Source organism: Melospiza melodia, chromosome 30 (genome assembly GCF_035770615.1).
Source record: "Melospiza melodia melodia isolate bMelMel2 chromosome 30, bMelMel2.pri, whole genome shotgun sequence".
NCBI classification, from domain to species: Eukaryota; Metazoa; Chordata; class Aves; order Passeriformes; family Passerellidae; genus Melospiza; species Melospiza melodia.
Window position 1 is genome coordinate 2029173 of NC_086223.1, and position 22614 is coordinate 2051786.

At 59.5% G+C, this 22614-nt stretch overlaps 2 protein-coding genes across 2 annotated transcripts in view; both read left to right on the forward strand.

Moving 5' to 3' along the window:
• Positions 1–967: 967 nt before the first annotated feature.
• PPP1R1B (protein phosphatase 1 regulatory inhibitor subunit 1B) lies at positions 968–7209 on the forward strand. The gene is made up of 8 exons (XM_063179093.1): positions 968–1087; positions 2202–2262; positions 2568–2590; positions 3890–3962; positions 4045–4152; positions 5522–5590; positions 6793–6939; positions 7030–7209. Exons 1-8 carry the CDS (start codon positions 1007–1009, stop codon positions 7116–7118), a joined length of 651 nt encoding a protein of 216 aa, XP_063035163.1. The 5' UTR covers positions 968–1006; the 3' UTR covers positions 7119–7209.
• A 906-nt stretch (positions 7210–8115) lies between these two features.
• The window catches only part of STARD3 (StAR related lipid transfer domain containing 3), a 28961-nt gene continuing 14462 nt past the window's right edge, over positions 8116–22614 (forward strand). The window contains exons 1-5 of the mRNA XM_063179094.1: positions 8116–8165; positions 17588–17835; positions 22060–22137; positions 22331–22408; positions 22500–22553. Coding sequence (XP_063035164.1) covers positions 17623–17835; positions 22060–22137; positions 22331–22408; positions 22500–22553 — 423 coding nt within the window. The 5' untranslated portion in view covers positions 8116–8165; positions 17588–17622. The remainder of the gene's footprint in view (positions 8166–17587; positions 17836–22059; positions 22138–22330; positions 22409–22499; positions 22554–22614) is intronic.

Consider the following 22614-nt stretch of genomic DNA (forward strand, 5'->3'; position numbering starts at 1 on the left):
GTAAATATTTTGCTGGAGCGGTGGCTGCTGGCCCAGGGCCACCCGCAGCCGTTGGAGCACCGGGAGATCCGGGGGACGGAGCCAGTTCCCAGCTCCCCCTTCCTCGTTCCTGCTCACGGGCGGCTTCCATCGACACCGCCCCGGGACATCCCAGGAGGGGACGAGCCACCGCTCCGGATGTCCCCGCTGCACGGGGACCCCCCGGTTGTGGCCCTGTGGGGTCGGGAGAGGTGCCCTGGGTGTCCCCCGGTCCCTTCCTGGCAGCTCTGGTGCCCTGAGGGATGAACCTCCCCTTTGCCATGGGGAACATCTTGTGTCCCTTGGGATTTTCCATGGGGGAAATCTCCAAAAAAACTGGGGAAGAACCGGGGCAGGTGGGCACAGCCTGGGGTGAAGACGCAGCCCCTGCACCCCCAAATCCCGGGGGCTGCAGCTGGGGGTAGGGCACGCAGGGGATGGGATGTTTGGGGAGTCCCCACGGATGTCCCCTCCAGAGTGGTGGCCCTGTCCTGTGTGGCACAAGCCGGGTGGGGGCAATTTTGCCGCTGCCCACACAGGGGTGGGAGCTGCTGTCCCTCTGTCCCTCTGTCCCCTGTCCCCACACCTCTGGGGAGACTCAAGGGACAGGGGACACGCACGGAGCCACCGTCCCTGTCCCAGCGCAACCGGCCGTTGCAGGTGGGGTCCCCCGCGGCAGGGAAGGGGTTAAGGACCCCCCCCCCCAGGTTGGCTGAACCCCCTGGGGGGCTCCCCAAGGGCTCATTACCGCGGCCTCAGCCCCCCTGCCCGGGGAGGGGGGGATGAATAATTCAGCTCCTGGTAGGAAGACGTGTCCTCCCTCCCTCTCCTTCCTCCTCCTCCTCCTCCTCCTCACCGGCTCTGCCTTCCCCACCTCCCGCCACTCTCATTCCTCGCCGTACCGAGCCTCGGGTGCCACGGAACTCCGCTCGGTAGCGGTGCCAGAGACCCCCCCCGCCCCCGGCCCCCGCCACCGGCTCCGGTGACCATGGACCCCAAGGAGCGCAAGAAGATCCAGTTCTCGGTGCCCGCCCCCCCCAGCAACCTGGACCCCCGCGCCGTGGAGATGGTGAGGGGACGGGGGACAGGGCACAGGGGACAGGGGACGGGGGACAGGGGAGCCCGGGGGTCTCCCCTCTTTTCGGGGCAAAGCGCCGCCCGTAACCCCGGGGCGAGGAGGGACCCCCGGAATGACCGCGCGGGACGGGAGGGGGACACGGAGAGCCCCGGGGACAGCGGGGACGGGATGGGGACAGAGTGGGTGGGGACAAAGGGGATTGAACCGGACAGGGGGGGACGGGAGGGGACCGGGAGAGCAGGACAAGGGGGATCGGAGGGGACAAGGCAGGGATGGGACAAGGGGGATCGGAGGGGACAGAGGGAACGAGGCAGGGGATGGAAGGGACAGAGGGAATGCGTTGGGACACAGGGGATGGGACAAGGGGGATCGGAGGGGACAGAGGGGACGAGGCAGGGGATGGAAGGACAGAGGGAATGCGGTGGGACACAGGGGATGGGACAAGGGGGATCGGAGGGGACAGGAGGGACAGAACAGGACTGGGAGAGCAGGACAAGGGGGATCGGAGGGGACAGAGGGGACAAGGCAGGGGATGGAAGGGACAGAGGGGATGGGACAAGGGGCAGGTGGGAGGGGACAGAGGGAAGGAGGGGAAGGATCCGGGGGAGATCGGAAGGGACAGAGGGGACAACAGGGAGGCGGAGGATGGGACCGGCAGAGCAGGACAAGGGGGATGGGAGCGGGCAGGGCATGGGACGGGAGGGACAGAGCGGACGGGACAGCGTGGGGGACGCAGAAAGGGACGGGGACAGGACGAGAGAGCTCCAAGGTCCCCGCACACGGAGAGTTGTGCCAGGGGGACGGGGACAGGGATGAGACAGAGGACAGGGATGGGATGAAGGGGACAGAACCCGCCGGGAGTCAATGCAGCCACCCCTGCCGGTTGTCCCCGATCCGAGGGGACATCCCCAGCACACGCCGGAGCCGGAGCCCCCCGGAGGAGCTGGCCCGGGGCTGGGACACACTGGGGGACACCGCGGGGACCCCGCGCCGGGCGGGCTGGTGGCCCTGCACCCACAGGCGCACACACACGGGCACACACGTGTCCCTGGGGCACAGGGGGACAGGGGACTCGGGGCGGTGACACCCCGGATCTGTGCCCCAGATCCGCCGGAGGAGGCCCACGCCGGCCATGCTCTTCCAGCTCTCCGAACACTCGTCCCCAGGTGAGCGGCGCCGGGCTGCGACACGGGGCGGGGGACGGTGGCAGGGATGGGACACGGCGGCAGGGATGGGACACGGTGGCTGTCGTGGTGTCTGGGACGGGACACGGTGGCAGGGAGGGGACACGGGATGCAGTGTCACCTGTGGAATGGGATGTCCGGCAAGGAGGGCACCGGGTGTCACACAAGGAAGGGGGTGGCACGGAGGGGGCAGGGTAACCCCTGGAGGGGGGGGTCCATGTCCCGCTCACCTTTCTCCGCCCGTGTCCCGCTCACCTTTCTCTCCCCGGCCGGCGCCGCTGCTACAGAGGATGAGAACCTGCCCTACCAGGTGAGTGGACGCCGGGACCCCCGACACGACCCCGCTCCCTGTCCCGTGTCCCCCGGGGGCGTTATCGGCGCCCGGAGCTTATCGGCTCCTTCCCGGCACGGGCACACGGCGCCGGGGACGGGGACACGGGATGGGGACGTGGAGCCGAGCCAGGCTGGGCGGTTTGTGCCGAGCAGCGCGTGACCGTGGCGGGGTCACCCCCGCGGTGTCCCCAGCGCCGGGTCCCCAGTGCCACACCCAAACACGAGGTGTCCGTAACGGGGTCGCCATCGGGGGCAGCCCAAAACCTCGTCCCCAAGGCAGTGTCCCCATAATGGGGACCCCCAATGCCACATCCCCAAGGCAGTGTCCCCAGTGCCACGTCCTCATGGCAGTGTCCCCATCATGGGGGTCCCCAATGCCACATCCTCATGGCAGTGTCCCCATAATGAGAGTCCCCAATGCCACGTCCTCATGGCAGTGTCCCCATTGTGGGGACCCCAATGTCACATCCTCATGGCAATGTCCCCATAATGGGAGTCCCCAATGCCACATCCTCATGGCAATGTCCCCATAATGGGGGGTCCCCAGTGCCACATCCCCAAGGCAGTGTCCCCATAATGGGGGTCCCCAATGCCACGTCCTCATGGCAGTGTCCCCATAATGAGAGTCCCCAGTGCCACATCCTCGTGGCAGAGTCCCCATAATGGGGGTCCCCAATGCCACATCCTCATGGCAATGTCCCCAGTGCCACGTCCTCATGGCAGTGTCCCCATTGTGGGGACCCCAATGTCCCATCCTCATGGCAGTGTCCCCATAATTGTGGGAACCCCAATGCCACATCCTCATGGCAATGTCCCCATCGTGGCACCCATCCTCATGGCAATGTCCCCATCATGAGAGTCCCCAATGCCACGTCCTCATGGCAATGTCCCCATAATGGGGGGTCCCCAATGTCACATCCTCATGGCAATGTCCCCATCATGGGTGCCCCCAATGCCACATCCTCATGGCAATGTCCCCATCATGGGTGTCCCCAACACAGGATCAGGGTCCCCACGGAGGGGTCCTGAGGATGGTGTCCCCAATATCCCATCCCCAATGCAAGGTCCCCACCTCAGGGTCCCATCACGGTGTCCCCAGCGCCACATCCCCTCTGCAGGCTCCTCATTTCCGGGGATGGGGTGGGTGTCACCCCCATGGTGACACCCCCATCGCAGCCCCCACCTCACCGGGGGGTCCCCGGCTCTCCGGGGGGCCTCGGTGACCCCCGTTGGGGGACACCGGGCCCCCTCCATCCCGACGCCTGTCCCCCCGCAGCGCTCGGGCGAGGGCTGCCTGCTCAAACCAAAGAGGACCAACCCGTGTGCCTACACCCCGCCCTCGCTCAAAGGTACCGCCCGCGGGGACGGCGGGGACACCGCGGGGACAGCCTGGTGCTCCCGGTGGCCCCGGTGACACCGGCGTGTCCCCAGCCGTGCAGCGCATCGTGCAGTCCCACCTGGAGAGCGGCATGGGCGGCGGGGACAGCTCCGACGGGGAGCCCGATGATGGCTGCGACCCCGACAGCGGCCTCGAGTCTGGTGAGGGGACACGGGGACACGGGGACACGGGGAGGGGACTGTCAGAGCCCAGGTGGTGTGGGGAACATGAGGAGGGGGATTCTGGAGCCCAGGGAATGAGGGACATGGATGCCAGAACTTTGGGGACATGGGGACATGGATGCCAGAGACTTGGGGACATGGGGAGGGGGTTTCTGGAGCCCAGGGGGTGTGGGGACATTGGTGCCAGAGCCTTGGGGACATGGGGAGGGAGATTCTGGAGCCCAAAGAATGTGGGGACATTGGTGCCAGAGCCTTGGGGACACAAGGACATGGATGCCAGAACCTTGGGGACATGGGGAGGGGGATTCTGGAGCCCAGGGAATGAGGGACATGGATGCCAGAACTTTGGGGACATGGGGACATGGATGCCAGAGACTTGGGGACATGGGGAGGGGGTTTCTGGAGCCCAGGGGATGTGGGGACATTGGTGCCAGAGCCTTGGGGACATGGGGACAGGGATTCTGGAGCTCAGGGGACACTAGGACATGGGGACAGGCCTCCCAGGGCCCAGGGGATGTGCGGACAGGCATGGCAGAGCTTGGGGACACAGGGACATGGGGACAGGGGTTCTGGAGCCCAAAGGATGTGGGGACATGGGGAGGGGGATTCTGGAGCCCAAGGGGTGTGAGGACATTGGTGCCACAGTCTGGGGGACACAGGGACACGGGGAGGGGGTTCTGGAGCCCAAGGGATGTGGGGACATGGATGGCATTGCCTTGGGGACACAGGGACACAGGGACACGGGGAGGGGGTTCTGGAGCCCAAGGGATGCAGGGACATGGATGGCATAGCCTTGGGGACATGGGGACACGGGAGGGGGTTCTGGAGCCCAAAGGATGTGGGGACATGGATGGCATAGCCTTGGGGACATGGGGACACAGGGAAGGGGGTTCTGGAGCCCAAAGGATGCAGGGACATGGATGGCAGAGCCTTGGGGACACGGGGAGGGGGATTCTGGAGCCCAAGGGATGTGGGGACACGGGGACAGGGATTCTCAGCCCAGGGGATGTGGGGACACGGGGACAGGGATTCTCAGCCCAGGGGATGTGGGGACACGGGGACAAGAACCCCGGGGTACACGGGGACAGCATTGCTGGAGCCTGGGGGACACGGGGAGGTGGGGACGGGGGTCACCATCCCCTGTAGCCCGCGGGGACAATGCCAGGGCTGGCACACGGGCTGGCTGCCACGCCGTCCTCGCTGCCCACGCGTCCCTGTCCCCCGCGGGGCCGGTGACGCCAGCGGACCCCCGGCCGCTGTGTGACGCGGTGCCGGTGCCGCCCCGGGGCCTCCCCGGTGCCGCGCGTGCCTCGCCGTGGCCCGGGCTCATGGACCCCCGCCCGGGCAGCCCCGGGGAGCCAGGGCAGAGCCGAGCGCAGCTACTTCCCCGCCGGGCTGAAGGCGCACAAGCGGAAAGGTAACGGGATGGGGACAGAGAGGGACCGGGATGGGAGGGGACAGGCGCGGCAGGAGGGTGGGGGTGACGTGGGGACAGTGGGATGGCAGCGGGACAGGGATGGTGGGGGACAAGGATATGAGGGTGGCAGGACAATTGGGACAGCAGGACGGGGATGGCAGGAGGGTGGGGGTGATGGGGGACAGTGGGATGGCAGAGGGATGGAAGCAGGACAGACACAGTGGAGGTGATGGCGCAGACGGGAGGATGGGGACAGCGAGGGGACAGGGCGGTGGAGGGATGGGGGACAAGGATATGGGGGTGGCAGGAGGATTGGGATGGCGGGGATACACGGGGACAGCGAGGGGACAGAGTGGTGGAGGGCTGAGAATGGTGGGGGACGAGGATATGGGGGTGGCAGGAGGATGGGGACAGGGTGGTGGAGGGGGTGGGGAAGGTGGGGGACAAGGTGGCAGGAGGATGGGGACAGCAGCACGGGGATGGCAGGAGGATGAGGGTGGTGGGGACGCGGGACAGTGAGGGGACAAGGGATGGGGGACAAGGATGGGGACAGCAAGGGGATGGGGTGGTGGAGAGGTGAGGATGGTGGGGGACAAGAATTTGAGGGTGGCAGGACAATAGGGACAGCAGGACAGGGATGGCAGCAGGATTGGGATGATGGTGGACAAGGATGGGGGGGTGGCAGGAGGATTGGGACAGCAAGGGGACAAGGTGATGGAGACTTGGAATGGTGGGGACAAGGATGTGGGGGTGGCAGGAGGTGGGACAGGGTGGTGAAGGGGTGAGGATGGTGGGGGACAAGGTGGCAGGAAGATGAGGACAGCAGGACAGGGATGGCAGGAGGATGGGGATGGTGGGGACACACAGGGACAACGAGGAGGAATGGGGGACAGGGACATGGGGCTGGCAGGAGGATCGGGACAGCAGGACAGGGTGGTGGAGGGATGGGGGACAAGGATGGGGGATGGCAGGAGGATGGGACAGGGTGGTGGAGGGATGGGGATGGTTGGGGACAATGTGGCAGGAGGATGGGGACAGTGAGGGGGACACGGTGGTGGGAGGATGGGGACAGCGGGACAAGGATGGCAGCAGGAAGGGGATGGCAGGGCCACACACGGACAGCCCGCTCACTCTCCGGGGACACCGGGCGGGCACCGGGGCTCGGTGTCGCGTCCCCGGTGGCACCGTGCCGCTCCCCGCAGGCGGGCAGAAGGTTTCCTTCGCCGGCGGCATCGACGAGCGCGAGGAGGACCTGAAGTCGCTGACGGTGTCCGAGATCCCCGAGGACCCCGAGGGCGCGGAGGGCGACGAGGACGAGCCGGGCCAGGAGCAGGACGGTGGCACCGGGGGTACGTGGGGGGGTTGGGGGCTGTGCCCCGCTCCATGCCCGCCGTCCCCGGTGCCACCGCGCCGCTGAGCCCGCTCCGTTCCATCCGCAGAGCGGCGACACGTGGGCTTCGCCGAGGTTCCCTCGCGTCCCATCGGCACCGAGCGCCACTCGCCCACCTTCCCGCTGGGCACCAGTTAGCTGGCACCGGGCACCGGGCACCGGGCACCGGCCCCGCCCGGCCCCCCGCCGGCCCCCGCAGCTTCGCCCGTGCCCCCCGGCTGCCCCCCGCCCGCTGCCTGCGCTTCGCCTGCCGTGCGCCCTGTGCCGCGCCGTGCCGGGCCGTGCCGGGACACGCCGGGACCCCCGCACAGCCCCGGCCGCCCCCTCCCACCCCCCAGCTGCCGGTGATGGAGGAGCCGGGGATGGGAGCCCCGGGGGCTGGCGGCCCCCCCTGGCTGCTGCCCCCCGGCCCCGAGCGAGCAGAGCCCCCCGCCCGCAATAAACGGCTGTACAGAGGGTGCCGAGTGGTTTCGGGGGGCTGGGGGGTCTTTGGGGGGGGGCGCCCCATGAACACCCCTCTGTTCCATGGAATGGTTTGTCCCGAGCCCCACTGATCCCCCCCCCCCCATGTGGGGAATGGTGTCTTCCAGCCCCATGGATACCCCCCTGTCCCATAGGGAATGGTCTGTCCCGAGCCCCCCCTGTCCCACAGGGAATGGTCTGCCCCGAGCCCCACTGATCCCCCCCCCCATGTGGGGAATGGTGTCTCCCAGCCCTATGGATTCCCCCTCCACTACCACGCAATGGTCTCTCCCAGCCCCACGGACACCGCTCCACTGGGGAATGGTCTCCCCCAGACTCCACTGCACACCCCCAGGGAAGGAAATGGTCTTTCCCAGACCCACTGCACACCCCCATGCGGGGACAATGGTCTTTCCCAGACCCACTGCACACCCCCAAGGAGGGGAATGGTCTCTCCCTTGGTCGCCCCATAGACACACCCCCATCCACACAGGGATGGTTTTGCCCTCACCCCACTGATTCCCCTCTTTGGAATGGTCTCTCCCAGCCCCACTGACCCCCCCTCCCGCCGTGAATGGTCTCTCCCGGCTCCCCCCCCCCCGCGGCCGGCAATGGTCGCTGCCGGCACCGCCTCACTCTGGAGTTTCCCTTCCGGGGTCAGAGGTGGCGGCGGGCCCGGAAGCGGCGGCCGGCGGGACCCGGACCCGGCACCGGCACCGGGAGGTACCAAGGGAGGGACACGGGGAGGGGGGGGACACGGGGACAATTCGGGGCGGGCTCCGCTCCCTTCCTGGCCCTGTCGGTGCCGCGCTCCGCTGGCGCAGCCTCGGTGCCGCTCCGGTAGCGGAACCGCCGGTGGGAGCGGGACGGGACGGGGCTGGCACGGCGAGTCCCGGCCTCGCGCCCGGTTACCCGCACCGGGCCCCACGGCCTGGGGAGGCCTCGGGCAGCCGCGGGGCTTCGCTGGGGTCCCGGCACCGGTCCCGTTATCCGGCGCTCCACGGGGCTGGGTCGGTGCGGGGGTCCCGGGGCTGGGTCGGTGCCGGGGTCCCGGGGCTGGGTCGGTGCCGGGGTCCCGGGATGGGTCGGTGCCGGGGTCTCGGGATGGGTCGGTAGCGGGGTCTCGGGCTGGGTCGGTGCGGGGTCTCGGGATGGGTCGGTAGCGGGGTCTCGGGCTGGGTCGGTACCGGGGTCCCGGGATGGGTCGGTGCCGGGGTCCCGGGCTGGGTCGGTGCCGGGGTCCCGGGATGGGTCGGTACCGGGGTCCCGGGATGGGTCGGTACCGGGGTCCCGGGATGGGTCGGTACCGGGGTCTCGGGCTCTTCCCGCGGCTCCGGGCAGGTGGAGGAAGCGCCGGGACCACCCCGGGACGGTTTGGATTCCCAGCCCCACATCCCGACCCAAAATCCAGCCCAAATCCGGACGCACATCCTGACCGAAATCCTGACCCACATCCCGACCCAAAATCCAACCCAAATCCAGCTCCACATCCGACCCAAATCCAGCCATACATCCCAAACAAAATTCCAACCCAAATCCAGCCCCACATCCTGACCGAAATCCTGACCCAAATCCCGACTCAAATCCAACCCAAATCCAGCCCCACATCCCGACCAAAATTCCAACCCAAATCCAGCCCCAAACCCATCCCAAATCCAACCCAATCCAGCCCCACATCCGACCCAAATCCAACCCAAATCCGGACCCACATCCCAAACAAAATTCCAACCCAAATCCAGCCCAAACCCATCCCAAATCCAACCCAAATTCAGCCCCACATCCGACCCAAATCCAGCCCCACATCCCGACCAAAATTCCAACCCAAATCCCAACTCAAATCCAGCCCCACATCCCAACACATCCTGACCCAAATCCAGCCCACATCCAGCCCCAAATCCCAACCAAAATTCCAACCCAAATTCAGCCCCAAATCCAGCCCAAATTCAGCCCCACATCCTGACCAAAATCCCAACCCAAATCCCAACCAAAATCCTGACCCAAATCCAGCCCCAAACCCATCCCAAATCCAGTCTCACATCCCGACCCAAATCCAACCTAAATCCAGCCCCACATCCCAACACATCCTGAACCACATCCAGCCCCAAATCCAGCCCCAAACCCAGCCCAAATCCCAACCAAAATCCTGACCCAAATCCAGCCCAAACCCATCCCAAATCCAACCCAAATTCAGCCCCACATCCGACCCAAATCCAGCCCCACATCCCTACCAAAATCCCAACCCAAATCCAGCCCCACATCCCAACACATCCTGACCCAAATCCAACCCACATCCAGCCCCAAATCCAGCCCAAATTCAGCCCCACATCCTGACCCAAATCCAACCCAAATCCAGCCCCAAACTGAGCCCCAAATCCCGACCCAAACCCAGTCCCAAATCCAGCCCCACATCCAGCCCAAATCCCAACCCCAAATCCCACCCCCAATCCCCATTGTGAACGCTCTCCCAACCCCCAGAATTTGGGGCTCCCAGCCCTGGAACCCCCAAATGTTGGCTGGGCTGGGCTGGGCTGTGCCTCCTGCTGCCTTTGGGGCGTTGTGAGGGGAGCCCCAAATGTCACCCCAGAGCTTTTGGGGGAAACGGGGGATCCCACAGCTGCCTCTGGGGCAAAGCTGCTCTTCCTGAGGTTCCCTGCAGTGCCAGGGGGGAACGGATTCCTGAGGGGGTCTCGGTGTCCTCCCAGGGGTCTCAGTGTCCTCCTGGGGGTCTCAGTGTCCTCCCAGGGGTCTCAGTGTCCTTCTGGGGGTCTTGGTGTCCCCCCAGGGTCTCAGTGTCCTCTTGGAGGTCTCAGTGTCCCCATGGGGGTCTCAGTGTCCTTCTGGGGGGGACAGGTTCCTGAGGGGGTCTCAGTGTCCTCCTGGGGGTCTCAGTGTCCCCGTGGGGGTCTTGGTGTCCTCCTTGGGTGGAACAGGTTCCTGGGGGGGTCTCAGTGTCCTCCTGGAGGTCTTGGTGTCCCCCAAGGTCTCAGTGTCCTCTCGGGGGTCCCTCAGTGTCCTGTTGGGGTCTTTCAGTGTCCCCCTTGGGGTCTCAGTGTCCCCCTTGGGGTCTCAGTGTCCTCCTGGGGCTCTCTTGGTGTCCTTCTGGAGGGAACAGGTTCCTGGGGGGTCTCAGTGTCCTCCCAGAGGTCTCAGTGTCCTCCTGGATGTCTTGGTGTCCCCCCAGGGTCTCAGTGTCCCCCTTGGGGTCTCAGTGTCCTCCTGGGGGTGTCTTGGTGTCCTTCTGGGGAGAACAGGTTCCTGAGGGTCTCAGTGTCCCCGTGGGGGTCTCAGTGTCCTCTTGGAGGTCTCAGTGTCCTCCCAGGGTCTCTTGGTGTCCTCCTGGGGCTCTCTTGGTGTCCTCCTGGAGGGAACAGGTTCCTGGGGGGGGGGTCTCAGTGTCCTCCTGGGGGTCTCAGTGTCCCCATGGGGGTCTTGGTGTTCCCCCCAAGGTCTTACTGTCCCCCCCAGGGGTCCCCATGTCCCCACTTTGTCCTGAACCAACCCTTCCCCAGTGCTTTTCCCCGCTGGATCCTTCCCAGTTTCATTTTTGGCTGCAGTTTCAGTATCTGGGTTAAAATCGCCTTTTTTTTTTTTTTTTTTTTTTTGGTGTTTTCGAGGGGCTCAGACACCCCAGGATGGGGGGGGGGGATCCCCATCCCTCTGCTCCTCCAGCTCGGGGTTTTTGGGGTCCCCCTGGGGGTGTCCCCAGCAGAGGGGACAGCAGGAGCTGTCACATGAGCCCGGGGGGAAGCGAGGAAGGAGAAGTGGAGTCACGGGGTGGGGAAAGCTCCTCAGGGGGAGCGGGGTCAGTAACGAGGGAGGGGTGACACAGGGATTGGGGTGACAGGGCTGGCACGTCCCTTGGCACTGCCACTGGGGGGGTTTTGCTGGCCAGTGTCCTGCTGGAGCTGGGCTAACATCCTGCTGGGTGTTTTGGGGTGCTGCACTGGGTTTAGGGTGGTGGCACTGAGCTGTGGTGGCACTGGGATGATGATGGATGTGGTTTTGGGGTGCTGGCACTGGATTAATGGTTGTTTAGGGTGGTGGCACTGGGATGCTGATGGATGGGGTTTTGGGGTGCTGGCACTGGATTGGTGATGGTTTAGGGTGCTGGCACTGGGCTGTGGTGGCACTGGGATGATGGTGGATGTGGTTTTGGGGTGCTGGCACTGGGTTGGTGATGGTTTAGGGTGGTGGCACTGGGCTGTGGTGGCACTGGGCTCATGATGGATGTGGTTTTGGGGTGCTGGCACTGGGTTTAGGGTGGTGGCACTGTGATGATGGTGGCACTGGGCTCATGATGGATGTGGTTTTGAGGTGCTGGCACTGGGCTGACAGGGTTTTGGGGTGCTGCCACTGGATTGGTGATGGTTTAGGGTGGTGGCACAGGGTTGTGGTGGCACTGGGATGATGATGGATGTGGTTTTGGGGTGGTGGCACTGAGCTGTGGTGGCACTGGGATGATGATGGATGTGGTTTTGGGGTGCTGGCACTGAGCTGTGGTGGCACTGGGATGATGATGGCACTGGACTGGCAGGGTTTTGGGGTGCTGCCACTGGATTGGTGATGGTTTAGGGTGCTGGCATTGAGCTGTGGTGGCACTGGGCTCATGATGGATGTGGTTTTGGGGTGCTGGCAATGGCTGACAGGGTTTTGGGGTGCTGGCACTGGATCGGTGATGGTTTAGGGTGCTGGCACTGAGCTGTGGTGGCACTGGGATGATGATGGAGGTGGTTTTGGGGTGCTGGCACTGGATTTAGGGTGGTGGCACTGGGCTGTGGTGGCACTGGGCTCATGATGGATGTGGTTTTGGGGTGCTGGCACTGGCTGACAGGGTTTTGGAGTGGTGGCACTGGGTTGATGATGGTTTAGGGTGGTGGCACTGGGCTGATGGTGGCACTGAGCTGTGGTGACATTGTGCCGATGAAGTTTTGGGGTGGTGGCACTGGGCTGATGAGGTTTTGAGGTGATGCACTGGGCTGGCAGGGTTTTGGGGTGCTGGCACTGGATTGATGATGGTTTAGGGTGCTGGCACTGGGCTGATGGTGGCACTGAGATGTGGTGGCCCTGGGCTGATGAGGTTTTGGGGTGGTGGCACTGGTCTGTCACCTGGGGTGTCCCCTGGGTGTGATCTCTCACCCAGGGTGTCCCTGTGGGCTGTGATTTGTCACTTTTGGTGTCCCCCAGGCTGTGATCTGTCACCCAAAATGTCCCCCAGGCTGTGATCTGTCACTTTTGGTGTCCCTCAGGCTGTGATTTGTCACTCGGGGTGTCCCCCAGGCTGTGATCTGTCACCCAAAATGTCCCTCAGGCTGTGATCTGTCACTTGGGGTGGCCCCCAGGCTGTGATTTGTCACTTGGGGTGTCCCCCAGGCTGTGATTTGTCACTCGGGGTGTCCCCCAGGCTGTGATCTGTCACTTGGGGTGTCCCCCAGGCTGTTATTTGTCACTCGGGGTGTCCCTCCAGGATGTATCTGCCTCACAAAATGTCCCTTGGGCTATGATGTGTCACTCGGGGTGTCCCCAGGGCTGTGATCTGTCACCCATGGTGCCCCCCAGCAGTGTTTGCCCCTCCCTGGGATGCCCTCCTGGCATCATTCAGGCTGGCAGAGCCCTCCATCCTCCCCAAGCCTGCCATGGGTCAAGGCCTGTCACACGCAGCCGTGTCACCCCTGTCCCCAAGCGCCACCTCCGCGCCGTTTCTGACAGCACCTGCAGAGCCCCTGATTGTCCTGTCAGTGGCTGAACCCCCCTGGTGCCCACCCTGCCCCTCTCCTGGCACAGCTTGGGGCTTCTCCCTCTCATTCCTGGCATGTGTGGAGGATGCTGGAATGCATAAAATGGAGCAGAGCTCAATAATTGATGTGTCACCCAGGAACAGGCACGTTCCCTCACACCCAGCCCCTGCTCTGAGCTCTCAGCTGCCACAGGGAGCAGCTCCACTCAAGGCAGGGTTTGTCTGGGATTCACACATTCCTCTTTTCCCCATAATTCAGATTTTTTTTTTTTTTTTTTTCCCCTCAGGAATTGGATGTTTGGGAGCGTCCCAACAGCCCAAACCCCCCTTGGCAAGGCTGGCGTTGGTGATGAGCTGCACCAGCGTGCTGTCCCCATGTCCTGCCGTGTCCCAGCACCTCATTGTGACCCCTCCTGGCATCCCCGGGGCCTCTCCGGGTGATTTTAAAGCGCTCTGAAAGTCGGGGCGGGGCTGCCTAAGTGCAAAGTGCTGTAGGAGGGGAGGAGGAGGCGGCGGCGGCCCCGGCCAGGGGGGATCCATTATTTATCCCTCACAGATGTCCCCAACTTTTGTCACTTCCAGCCAGGCCCGGCGCAGGGAGCGCCTGATCCGAAGTGACAAGGATTCCACTCCTTCCCCAGCTCCTCGGAGAGGGAACAACGGGGATTTGACAGGAGTCCAGCTTTGTTCCCTTCCCAGCCCCAGCACAACGCAAAAACCGCTGGCTCAGGGATCCAAACTGGCCCAAACTGGGCCAAACTGGGCTGTGCTCAGCTCCTGCCGGTGCTCCTGCTGGCTGCGCATCCCTTGGGATTTCCACTCCCCACAGATCTGGGCACAGCCTCGTGACATTTTTCCTTTTTTCCATGGACTCTGCTGGGTGTCACCAGTGGGATTTTAAAGCTCACTGCTTTCAAATCTCACTGGTTTAAACCTCACTGGTTTAAACCTCACTGCTTTCAAATCTCACTGGTTTAAACCTCACTGCTTTCAAACCTCACTGGTTTAAACCTCACTGCTTTCAAATCTCACTGGTTCAAATCTCACTGGTTCAAATCTCACTGCTTTCAAATCTCACTGCTTTCAAATCTCACTGCTTTCAAACCTCACTGGTTTAAACCTCACTGGTTTAAACCTCACTGCTTTCAAATCTCACTGGTTTAAACCTCACTGCTTTCAAACCTCACTGGTTTAAACCTCACTGCTTTCAAATCTCACTGGTTTAAACCTCACTGCTTTCAAACCTCACTGGTTTAAACCTCACTGGTTTAAACCTCACTGCTTTCAAATCTCACTAGTTTAAGCCTCACTGGTTTAAACCTCACTGCTTTCAAATCTCACTGGTTCAAATCTCACTGCTTTCAAACCTCACTGCTTTCAAATCTCACTGCTTTCAAACCTCACTGCTTTCAAATCTCACTGCTTTCAAACCTCACTGGTTTAAACCTCACTGGTTTAAACCTCACTGCTTTCAAATCTCACTGGTTTAAACCTCACTGCTTTCAAACCTCACTGGTTTAAACCTCACTGGTTTAAACCTCACTGCTTTCAAATCTCACTAGTTTAAGCCTCACTGGTTTAAACCTCACTGCTTTCAAACCTCACTGGTTCAAACCTCACTTGTTTAAACCTCACTGCTTTCAAACCTCACTGGTTTAAACCTCACTGCTTTCAAACCTCACTGGTTTAAACCTCACTGGTTTAAACCTCACTGCTTTTAAACCTCACTGCTTTCAAATCTCACTTGTTCAAATCTCACTGCTTTCAAATCTCACTGCTTTCAAATCTCACTGGTTTAAACCTCACTGGTTTAAACCTCACTGCTTTCAAATCTCACTGCTTTCAAACCTCACTGCTTTCAAACCTCACTGCTTTCAAACCTCACTGCTTTCAAACCTCCCTGGTTCTTCCCAGCAGGCACAGAACTGCCAAGAGCAATCCAGGGGGATTTTTTTTTTTGGCAACATCCTCGAGCAGGGAAGGAGTTTGACCATGGGTGACTCGGAGGTGACAGATCCCTGGCCCGACCTGTTCTGTGTTTGTGTCCCCAGCCTGTCACCCTCCCTTCCCACAGGGGCCTCCTTGTGCTGCGCTGACGGAGAGGAAAAATCCCAGCACAATGGTTGGCAGGGGCTGCAGGAAAACAGCCCCGGCCTTCCAACACCTGACTCGTGCTGGGATCGTGTGCCCGGCACTGCCAGGCGGGGCTGGACACGGGACAGCTCCTCCCCAACACGGGGACACAGAGCAGCTCCTTCCCTGCTGCCCTCCTGCCCCTGAGACACTGAGGAGATCCTTCCCTGCCCCTGGGAGATGGAGCAGCTCCTTCCCTCACACTGGAACACGGAGCAGTTCCTTCCCTGCTGCCTTCCTGCCCTGGAACACAGCACAGCTCTTTCCCTGCCCCTGGAACATGGAGCAGCTCCTTCCCTCCTTTCCCTGCTGCCTTTCCCTGCCCTTGGAACATGGAGCAGCTCCTTCCCTGCTCTTGGGGGATGGAGCAGTTTTCCTTTCCTCCTCCTGGGACACAGCAGCTCCTTCCCTGCCCCTGGAACATGGAGCAGATCCTTCCCTGCCCCTGGAAGAGGGAGCAGCTCCTTCCCTGCTCTTGGGAGATTGAGCAGCTCCTTCCCTGCTGCCTTTCTGCCCCTGGAACACAGAGCAGCTCCTTCCTTGCTGCTGGGACATGGAACAGCTCCTTTTCTGCCCCTGGAACATGGAACACCTCCTTCCCTGCTCCTGGAACACAGAGCAGCTCCTTCCCTCCTTCCCTGCTGCCCTTCTGCCTCTGGAACACAGAGCAGCTCCTTCCCTGCCGCCTCCCTGCCCCTGGAACATGGAGCAGCTCCTTCCCTAACACTGGGACAGGAGGCAGCTCCTTTTCTGTCCCTTGGAGATGGAGCAGCTCCTTCCCTGCCCTTGGGACACAGAGAAGCTCCTTCCCTGCTCCTGAGAGATGGAGCAGCTCCTTCCCTGCTGTTGGGAGATGGAGCAGCTCCTTCTTTGCTGCCCTCCTGCCCTTGGACACTGAGCAGTTCCTTCCCTGCCCCTGGAGGATGGAGCAGCTCCTTCCCTCCTTCTCTGCAGCCTCTCTCCCCCCTGGAGCACAGAGCAGCTCCTTCCCTGCTGCCCTTCTGCCCCTGGGACACAGAGCAGCTCCTTCCCTGCAGCCTCTCTGGCCCTGGCACATGAAGCAGCTCCTTCCCTTCTTCCCTGCTGCCCTCTTCCCCCTGGGACATGGAGCAGCTCCTTCCCTGCCCCTGGGACCCAGAGCAGCTCCTTCCCTGCTGCTCTGCCAGGCCCATCAGCCCCAGGGTTCTTTCCTGGCTGTGCAGGCAGGGATCTGTTCCAGTGGGATGCCCAACTCCTGAGGCTCTGCCTTCCCTGCAGAGGGAACCGTGGGGATGGCTCCATGATTTCAGGGAGTGCTCCCAACACATCCTCAGACCCTTTTTCCCGTGTGCACAGTGTCTCCGTGGGGTTTGAGGCCCCTTTTTCTTCTTCCATAACATTTTCATGACGTTTGCAGCTCCTTTCTTGTGTCCCAAGTATCTCCATGGGGTTTGGGGCCCCCTTTTCTTCTTCCACACCATTTTCATGGCGTTTGCAGCTCCTTTCCTGTGTCTCCATGGGGTTTGAGGCCCCTTTTTCTTCTTCCACACCATTTTCATTTCTTCCACACCATTTTCATGGGGTTTGCAGCTCCTTTCCTGTGTCCACAGTGTCTCCATGGGGTTTGAAGCCCCTTTTTCTTCTTCCACACCATTTTCATGGGGTTTGCAGCTCCTTTCTTGTGTCCAGAGTGTCTCCATGGGGTTTGGGGACCCCTTTTTTCTTCTTCCACACCATTTTCATTTCTTCCACACCATTTTCATGGGGTTTGCAGCTCCTTTCTTGTGTCCAGAGTGTCTCCATGGGGTTTGGGGACCCCTTTTTCTTCTTCCACACCATTTTCATGGCGTTTGCAGCTCCTTTCCTGTGTCCACAGTGTCTCCATGAGGTTTGGGATCCCTTTTTCTTCTTCCACAACGTTTTCATGGCGTTTGGGATCCCTTTTTCTTCTTCCACACCATTTTCATGGGGTTTGCAGCTCCTTTCCATGCTGCCTTGGCATCTCCATGGGCTTTGGAGCCCCCTTTCCCTACTGCCACGGTATTAAAGCATGGAAACACATATTCTTTAATACAAATTAATATTAAATCTCATCCATTCCCACCCCTACCATGGCAGGGGCACACCTTCCACTATCCCAGGTTGCTCCAAGCTCCATCCAGCCTGGCCTTGGGCACTTCCATGGGATCTAAGGACAGCCACAGCTGCTCTGCTCACCCTCCCAGGGATGATGTCTCTGATTTTTCTGCGATTATCAGGACAGGAGCAGGCTGTGACAAGCCCTCGGTGTGTCCTGCAGGTGACGCTGCCCTGGTGTGCCCATGTCCCCGGAGGATGAGCAAGCCCCCGGAGCTGCAGCACGACCTGGAACGAAGCCTCCCTGCCATCGCCTCCATCAGCTCCTCCCTCTCGCAGAGCCAGGGGTTTTCCCCTTATTTCCTCTCCCCGGAGAAGAGAAAAGCCATCTCGGATGTGAGGAGAACCTTCTGCCTCTTCGTCACCTTCGACCTGCTCTTCATCTCCCTGCTGTGGATCATCGAGCTCAATGTGAGTCGGAGGAAGCAAAGCCGGGAATCTTTGCCCTTTTTAAACTCGCTTCCCTGCCTTAATTGCTCTGTTCCAGCACTCCTGGGACAGATCTTTGTTTGCTGTTCCCAGCGCTGGCCAAGGAGCCGCTGTTCTTTAATATCAACTAAAGTCCAGCTCGTTTCCTGCCCCGGGGCTGCCCAGGGTTGTTAACACCTCCCTTTGTTGGGCTGTAACAGGATCCAGGGCCTCTGGAATCACCAAATTCCCCTCCTGCTCCCCTGGGTTCGCTGCTGCGGTGTTGTCAGAGCATCAGAGGAGCAGGGGAGGATCCTCCAGGGGCTTTGTTCCCAAAATTCTGCTGCTAATCTCAGCTTTGGGAAGCTGGAGGTGCTGCTCCACCTCCCAAGGGACTGTTGAGGGGGCTGTGAGTGGTTTGCTTCTCTCCAAAGCAGCTCACAAGCCGCTGTGTTTGCTCTGTGTTGCAATAACAGGGCAAATCCAGTTTATTTACCTCAGTCCCGCCAAGTCCAAATCCCTCCCTGGGCTATATTTTGTTTTGATTTCTCCCTGAACCGGCCCTGGCTGGTTTCAGGTACTCCATGTCCTCCTCTGGAACACCCAGAGCAAGAGATGAACAGATAGAAAAGAAAGAACCCCCTGAGCTCTAGGGCTGCATTTTATCAGCGCTGCATCCTGCTGCTGCTCTTATCTCTCTTGCCCTCCTTATCTCTGGCTGCCTGCACTTAACACACTGCCCGGACCCTGCTCAGAGCCCCCCCTTTTAGGAAAAACCATTTCCCAGCCAGCATTCCAGCCGTGCCGATGGTGTCCTGCCCGCCCCCTTTGGACCCCGGCCCCCTGCCCTTGTCCCGGCGCTGTCCCCCTCAGGGGAGCTGCTGCAGCTCCAGATTGCAGCCCCCGGGAGATAATCCTGCCTCGGTCACCATCACCAGGGTGATGCCGAGCGTGGGTGCTGCAGGTAGCCATTAATGAGTGACTAAGTGCTGATATTTGGGCCCCTGAGCTGAAGTGCTGCATATTTAAATCCATTAGAGCAGCTGATTTGCCTGGTTATGAAGAGCAACGGTTTGATATCATGACTAATGCCTTTTTTTTTTTTCTTTTATTTTTTTTTTTTTTTTACCGTTTCCTTTCGCTGGGAGATAAGCCCCAGCAATTTGCCCCTCGTTAAAAGCAAACTAATTGTGCAGGCTGGGTGCTCTGAGAGCCAGGGAGATGCCTCAGGTGCTTCATCTGCCCGTGTTTGAGCTGAAAACACCCCTCAAAGTGTCTCATCCTTCCTGCAGCATCCTGCGGGGTCAGGGGCTGGGGATGAGGCTCTTGGTGGTCATTCAGCAAATCACAGCCCAGCTTCACCCCCCTCTTTTTGCCCCTTTGTTCTATATTTATATTTAGAAATATATTTATAATTTCTATTTTATAATTTCTATTTTATATTTATATATTTATATATTTATATATTTATATATTTATGTTATTAGTTGTATTTATAGGTATATATATGATATTTATAGGTATATATTAGATATATATTATATTAGGTATATATTAGGTGTATATATAGGTATATATATTATATATAGGTATATATATTATATATATATATAGGATTATATTATATTTATATTTATATTTATATTTATGTTATTAGTTATATTTATAGGTATATATATGATATTTATAGGTATATATATGATATTTATAGGTATATATTAGATATATATTATATTAGGTATATATTAGGTGTATATATAGGTATATATATTATATATATAGGTATATATTATATATATATAGGATTATATTATATTTATATTTATATTTACATTTATATTTTGCCCCTTTGTTTTATATTTATATATCCCAGACTTGGAGGGATCCCTTCCCAATCCCAGTGCTGCCCTTGGAGTGCCAGGACACCCCTCTGCCAGGGATTGGCACCACCAACTTATTCCTCACAGCCAATCCACCAGAAATAACAGAAATAACACCCCCAAAAATCATCACCCAAATCTCTCCCTTCCTTCCTGCAGCGTCCCATGGAGCCACAGAGAGGGGAAGAGAATTTTTGGTGGCCACTCAGCCAAAACACCCCCCAAAAATCCTCACCCAAAGCTCTCCCTTCCTTCCTGCAGCTTCCCATGGAGCCACAGAGAGGGGAAGAGGATTTTTGGTGGCCACTCAGCCAAGCTGCCCCAAGTCCTGTGGCCACAGCCCAGCTTCACCCCCCTCTTTTTGTCCCTTTATTTTATGTTAAACCCCATCCCAGACTGGGAGGGATCCCTTCCCAATCCCAGTGCTGAAGGGATTGGCACCACCAGGTTATTCCTCACAGCTCATCCACCAGAAACACCCCCAAAAATCCTCCCCCAAAGCTCTCCCTTCCTCCCTGCAGCATCCCATGGAGCCCCAGAGAGGGGAAGGGAGGATTTTGGTGGCCACTCAGACAAAACACTTCCCAAAAATCCTCACCCAAAGCTCTCCCTTCCTCCCTGCAGCTTCCCATGGAGCCACACAGGGGGGAAGAGGATTTTGGTGGCCACTCAGCCAAAACACTCCCCAAAAATCCTCACCCAAAGCTCTCCCTTCCTCCCTGCAGCATCCCATGGAGCCCCAGAAGGGGAAAGGAGGATTTTGGTGGCCACTCAGCCAAGCTGGCTTGAGTCTCATGGCCACAGCCCAGCTTCTCCCCCCTGTTTTTGCCTCTCTTCCCCCTGGGTTTGAAGCCCTGACCCACAGGGATCCTTTCCCAGTGCTGCCCTTGGAGTGCCAGGCCAGCCTGGCTTGCCAAGGACTGGCCCCAGCTCCAGCAGCTGCTGCCTCTGCCAGCTCCCAGCCAGCTGGGCTCCATCCAAGGCCATAGCCTAAAGGTGAAGCATTTGTTCCAGCTACCTGAGCCCTGCACTTCCTCCCAGACAGCCATTCCAGCCTCCCAGGATTTATGGTGGCCACAGGAGCAGGGCTGTCAGACCCTGCCTTATCTCAGGATGAGTTTTTTTTTCCACACTCCTGGCAATCCCAGGGTGGTTTTGCCTCTTGCAGCCTGGGCTGTGCATCCTCCTCTCCTCTCCCTTCCCCTTTTCCAGCATGTTTGATCCTGCTGCTTCCTTTCTTCCCTCAGATTTCCTGGAGCACTGCTGTGAGCTGTGGGAAGGCAGCTGGAGGGAGAAGGGACCCCTCAGTGCTTTGCTTTTTAAATCCCCCCAGCTCCTCACAGACCTTGGCAGCCCTCACAGGAAGGTGTTCAGTGTGTTGGTGAAGGTTCCTGAGGAACATTTTTCCTGTGGTTTTCCTTTTTTTTTTTTTCTCCCATTCCTCTGGAATCTGGATGAGGTGGGCAGGGACTGATGGGGGACTGGTGGCTGTGCTGAGCCAAGGATTTGGGTGTTGGAAATCCTCACTTAAAGGGGTTTAATGTCCCTCCTAAAGGTGTTCAATGTCCCTCCTGCACCACCTAAAGGTGTTCAATGTCCCTCCTGCCTCTCTAAAGGTGTTCAATGTCCCTCCTAAAGGTGTTCAATGTCCCTCCTGCCTTTCTAAAGATGTTTAATGTCCCTCCTAAAGGTGTTCAATGTCCCTCCTGTCCCTCCTGAAGGTGTTCAATGTCCCATCTAAAGGTGTTCAATGTCCCTCCTGCCTCTCTAAAGGTGTTCAATGTCCCTCCTGCACCACATAAAGGTGTTTAATGTCCCTCCTGTCCCACCTAAAGGTGTTCAATGTCCCATCTAAGGGTGTTCAGTGTCCCTCCTGTCCCACCTAAAGATGTTTAATATCCCTCCTGTCCCACCTAAAGATGTTCAATGTCCCATCTAAAGGTGTTCAATGTCCCTCCTGCCCCACCTAAATGTCTTTAAGGTCCCTCCTGTCCCACTTTAAAGGTGTTCAGTGTCCCTCCTGTCCCATCTAAAGGCGTTCAGTGTCCCTCCTGAAGGTGTTCAGTGCCCCTCCTGCACCACTTTAAGATGTTCAATGTCTCTCTTGCCCCACCTGAAGGTATTTAATGTCCCTCCTGCCCCACTCATGCTCCTGGGTGTGAATCCCAGGGTTCGATCCAGGCAGGAAATGTGCCATGGGATCCTCCCTGGTGCTGTGCTGCCAGAGGAGCCCACACTGGGCCTGTGGGACCATTTTTATCCCCCGAGCTGGCCATAGCCCCGAGCACTGCTCAGCTGCTTCTCCCATCAGTTTCTTACCAGTTTCCTGCTTCCCTGTCTCCCTCAGACCAAGGTGGGCATCAAGGAGAACCTGAAGGATGAAATCATCAACTACAAATTCAAGACTTCATTCTTTGACATCTTTGTGAGTATCTCAGCCTCCTGCAGAGCTCAGTGGGGCCGGCAGGCTCTGGGCTGTCCCCTTGCCCACCTCGGCGAGTGGCGCAGCTTTGACCCAGAGGTTGGCACCTGTCTGTCCCTGTGTCCCTGCCCTGCCAGCAGCTGGCAGAGGGCCGGGGGCAGTGCTGAGTGGTGTTGCTGGGTGTTTGTTGCTGCAGCTCTTGGCTCTGTTTCGCTTTCTGGTGCTGCTCCTGGGCTACGCCGTGCTGCGCCTGCGCCACTGGTGGGTCATCGCGGTAAGGAGCCAGCCCAGCCTCTCCTCTGGGGGTTTCTCCCTCCCCTCCTTGGCTTCTCAGCCATCTGAGCTCTGTCCACTTCCATTTTCAGGTCACCACACTGGTGTCCAGTGCCTTCCTGATTGTCAAGGTCATCCTCTCCGAGGTTGGTTTCCCTGGAAGTCGCTTTGTGGTTTCTCAGTGATGTTTTATTCCCTGTTTGGGTC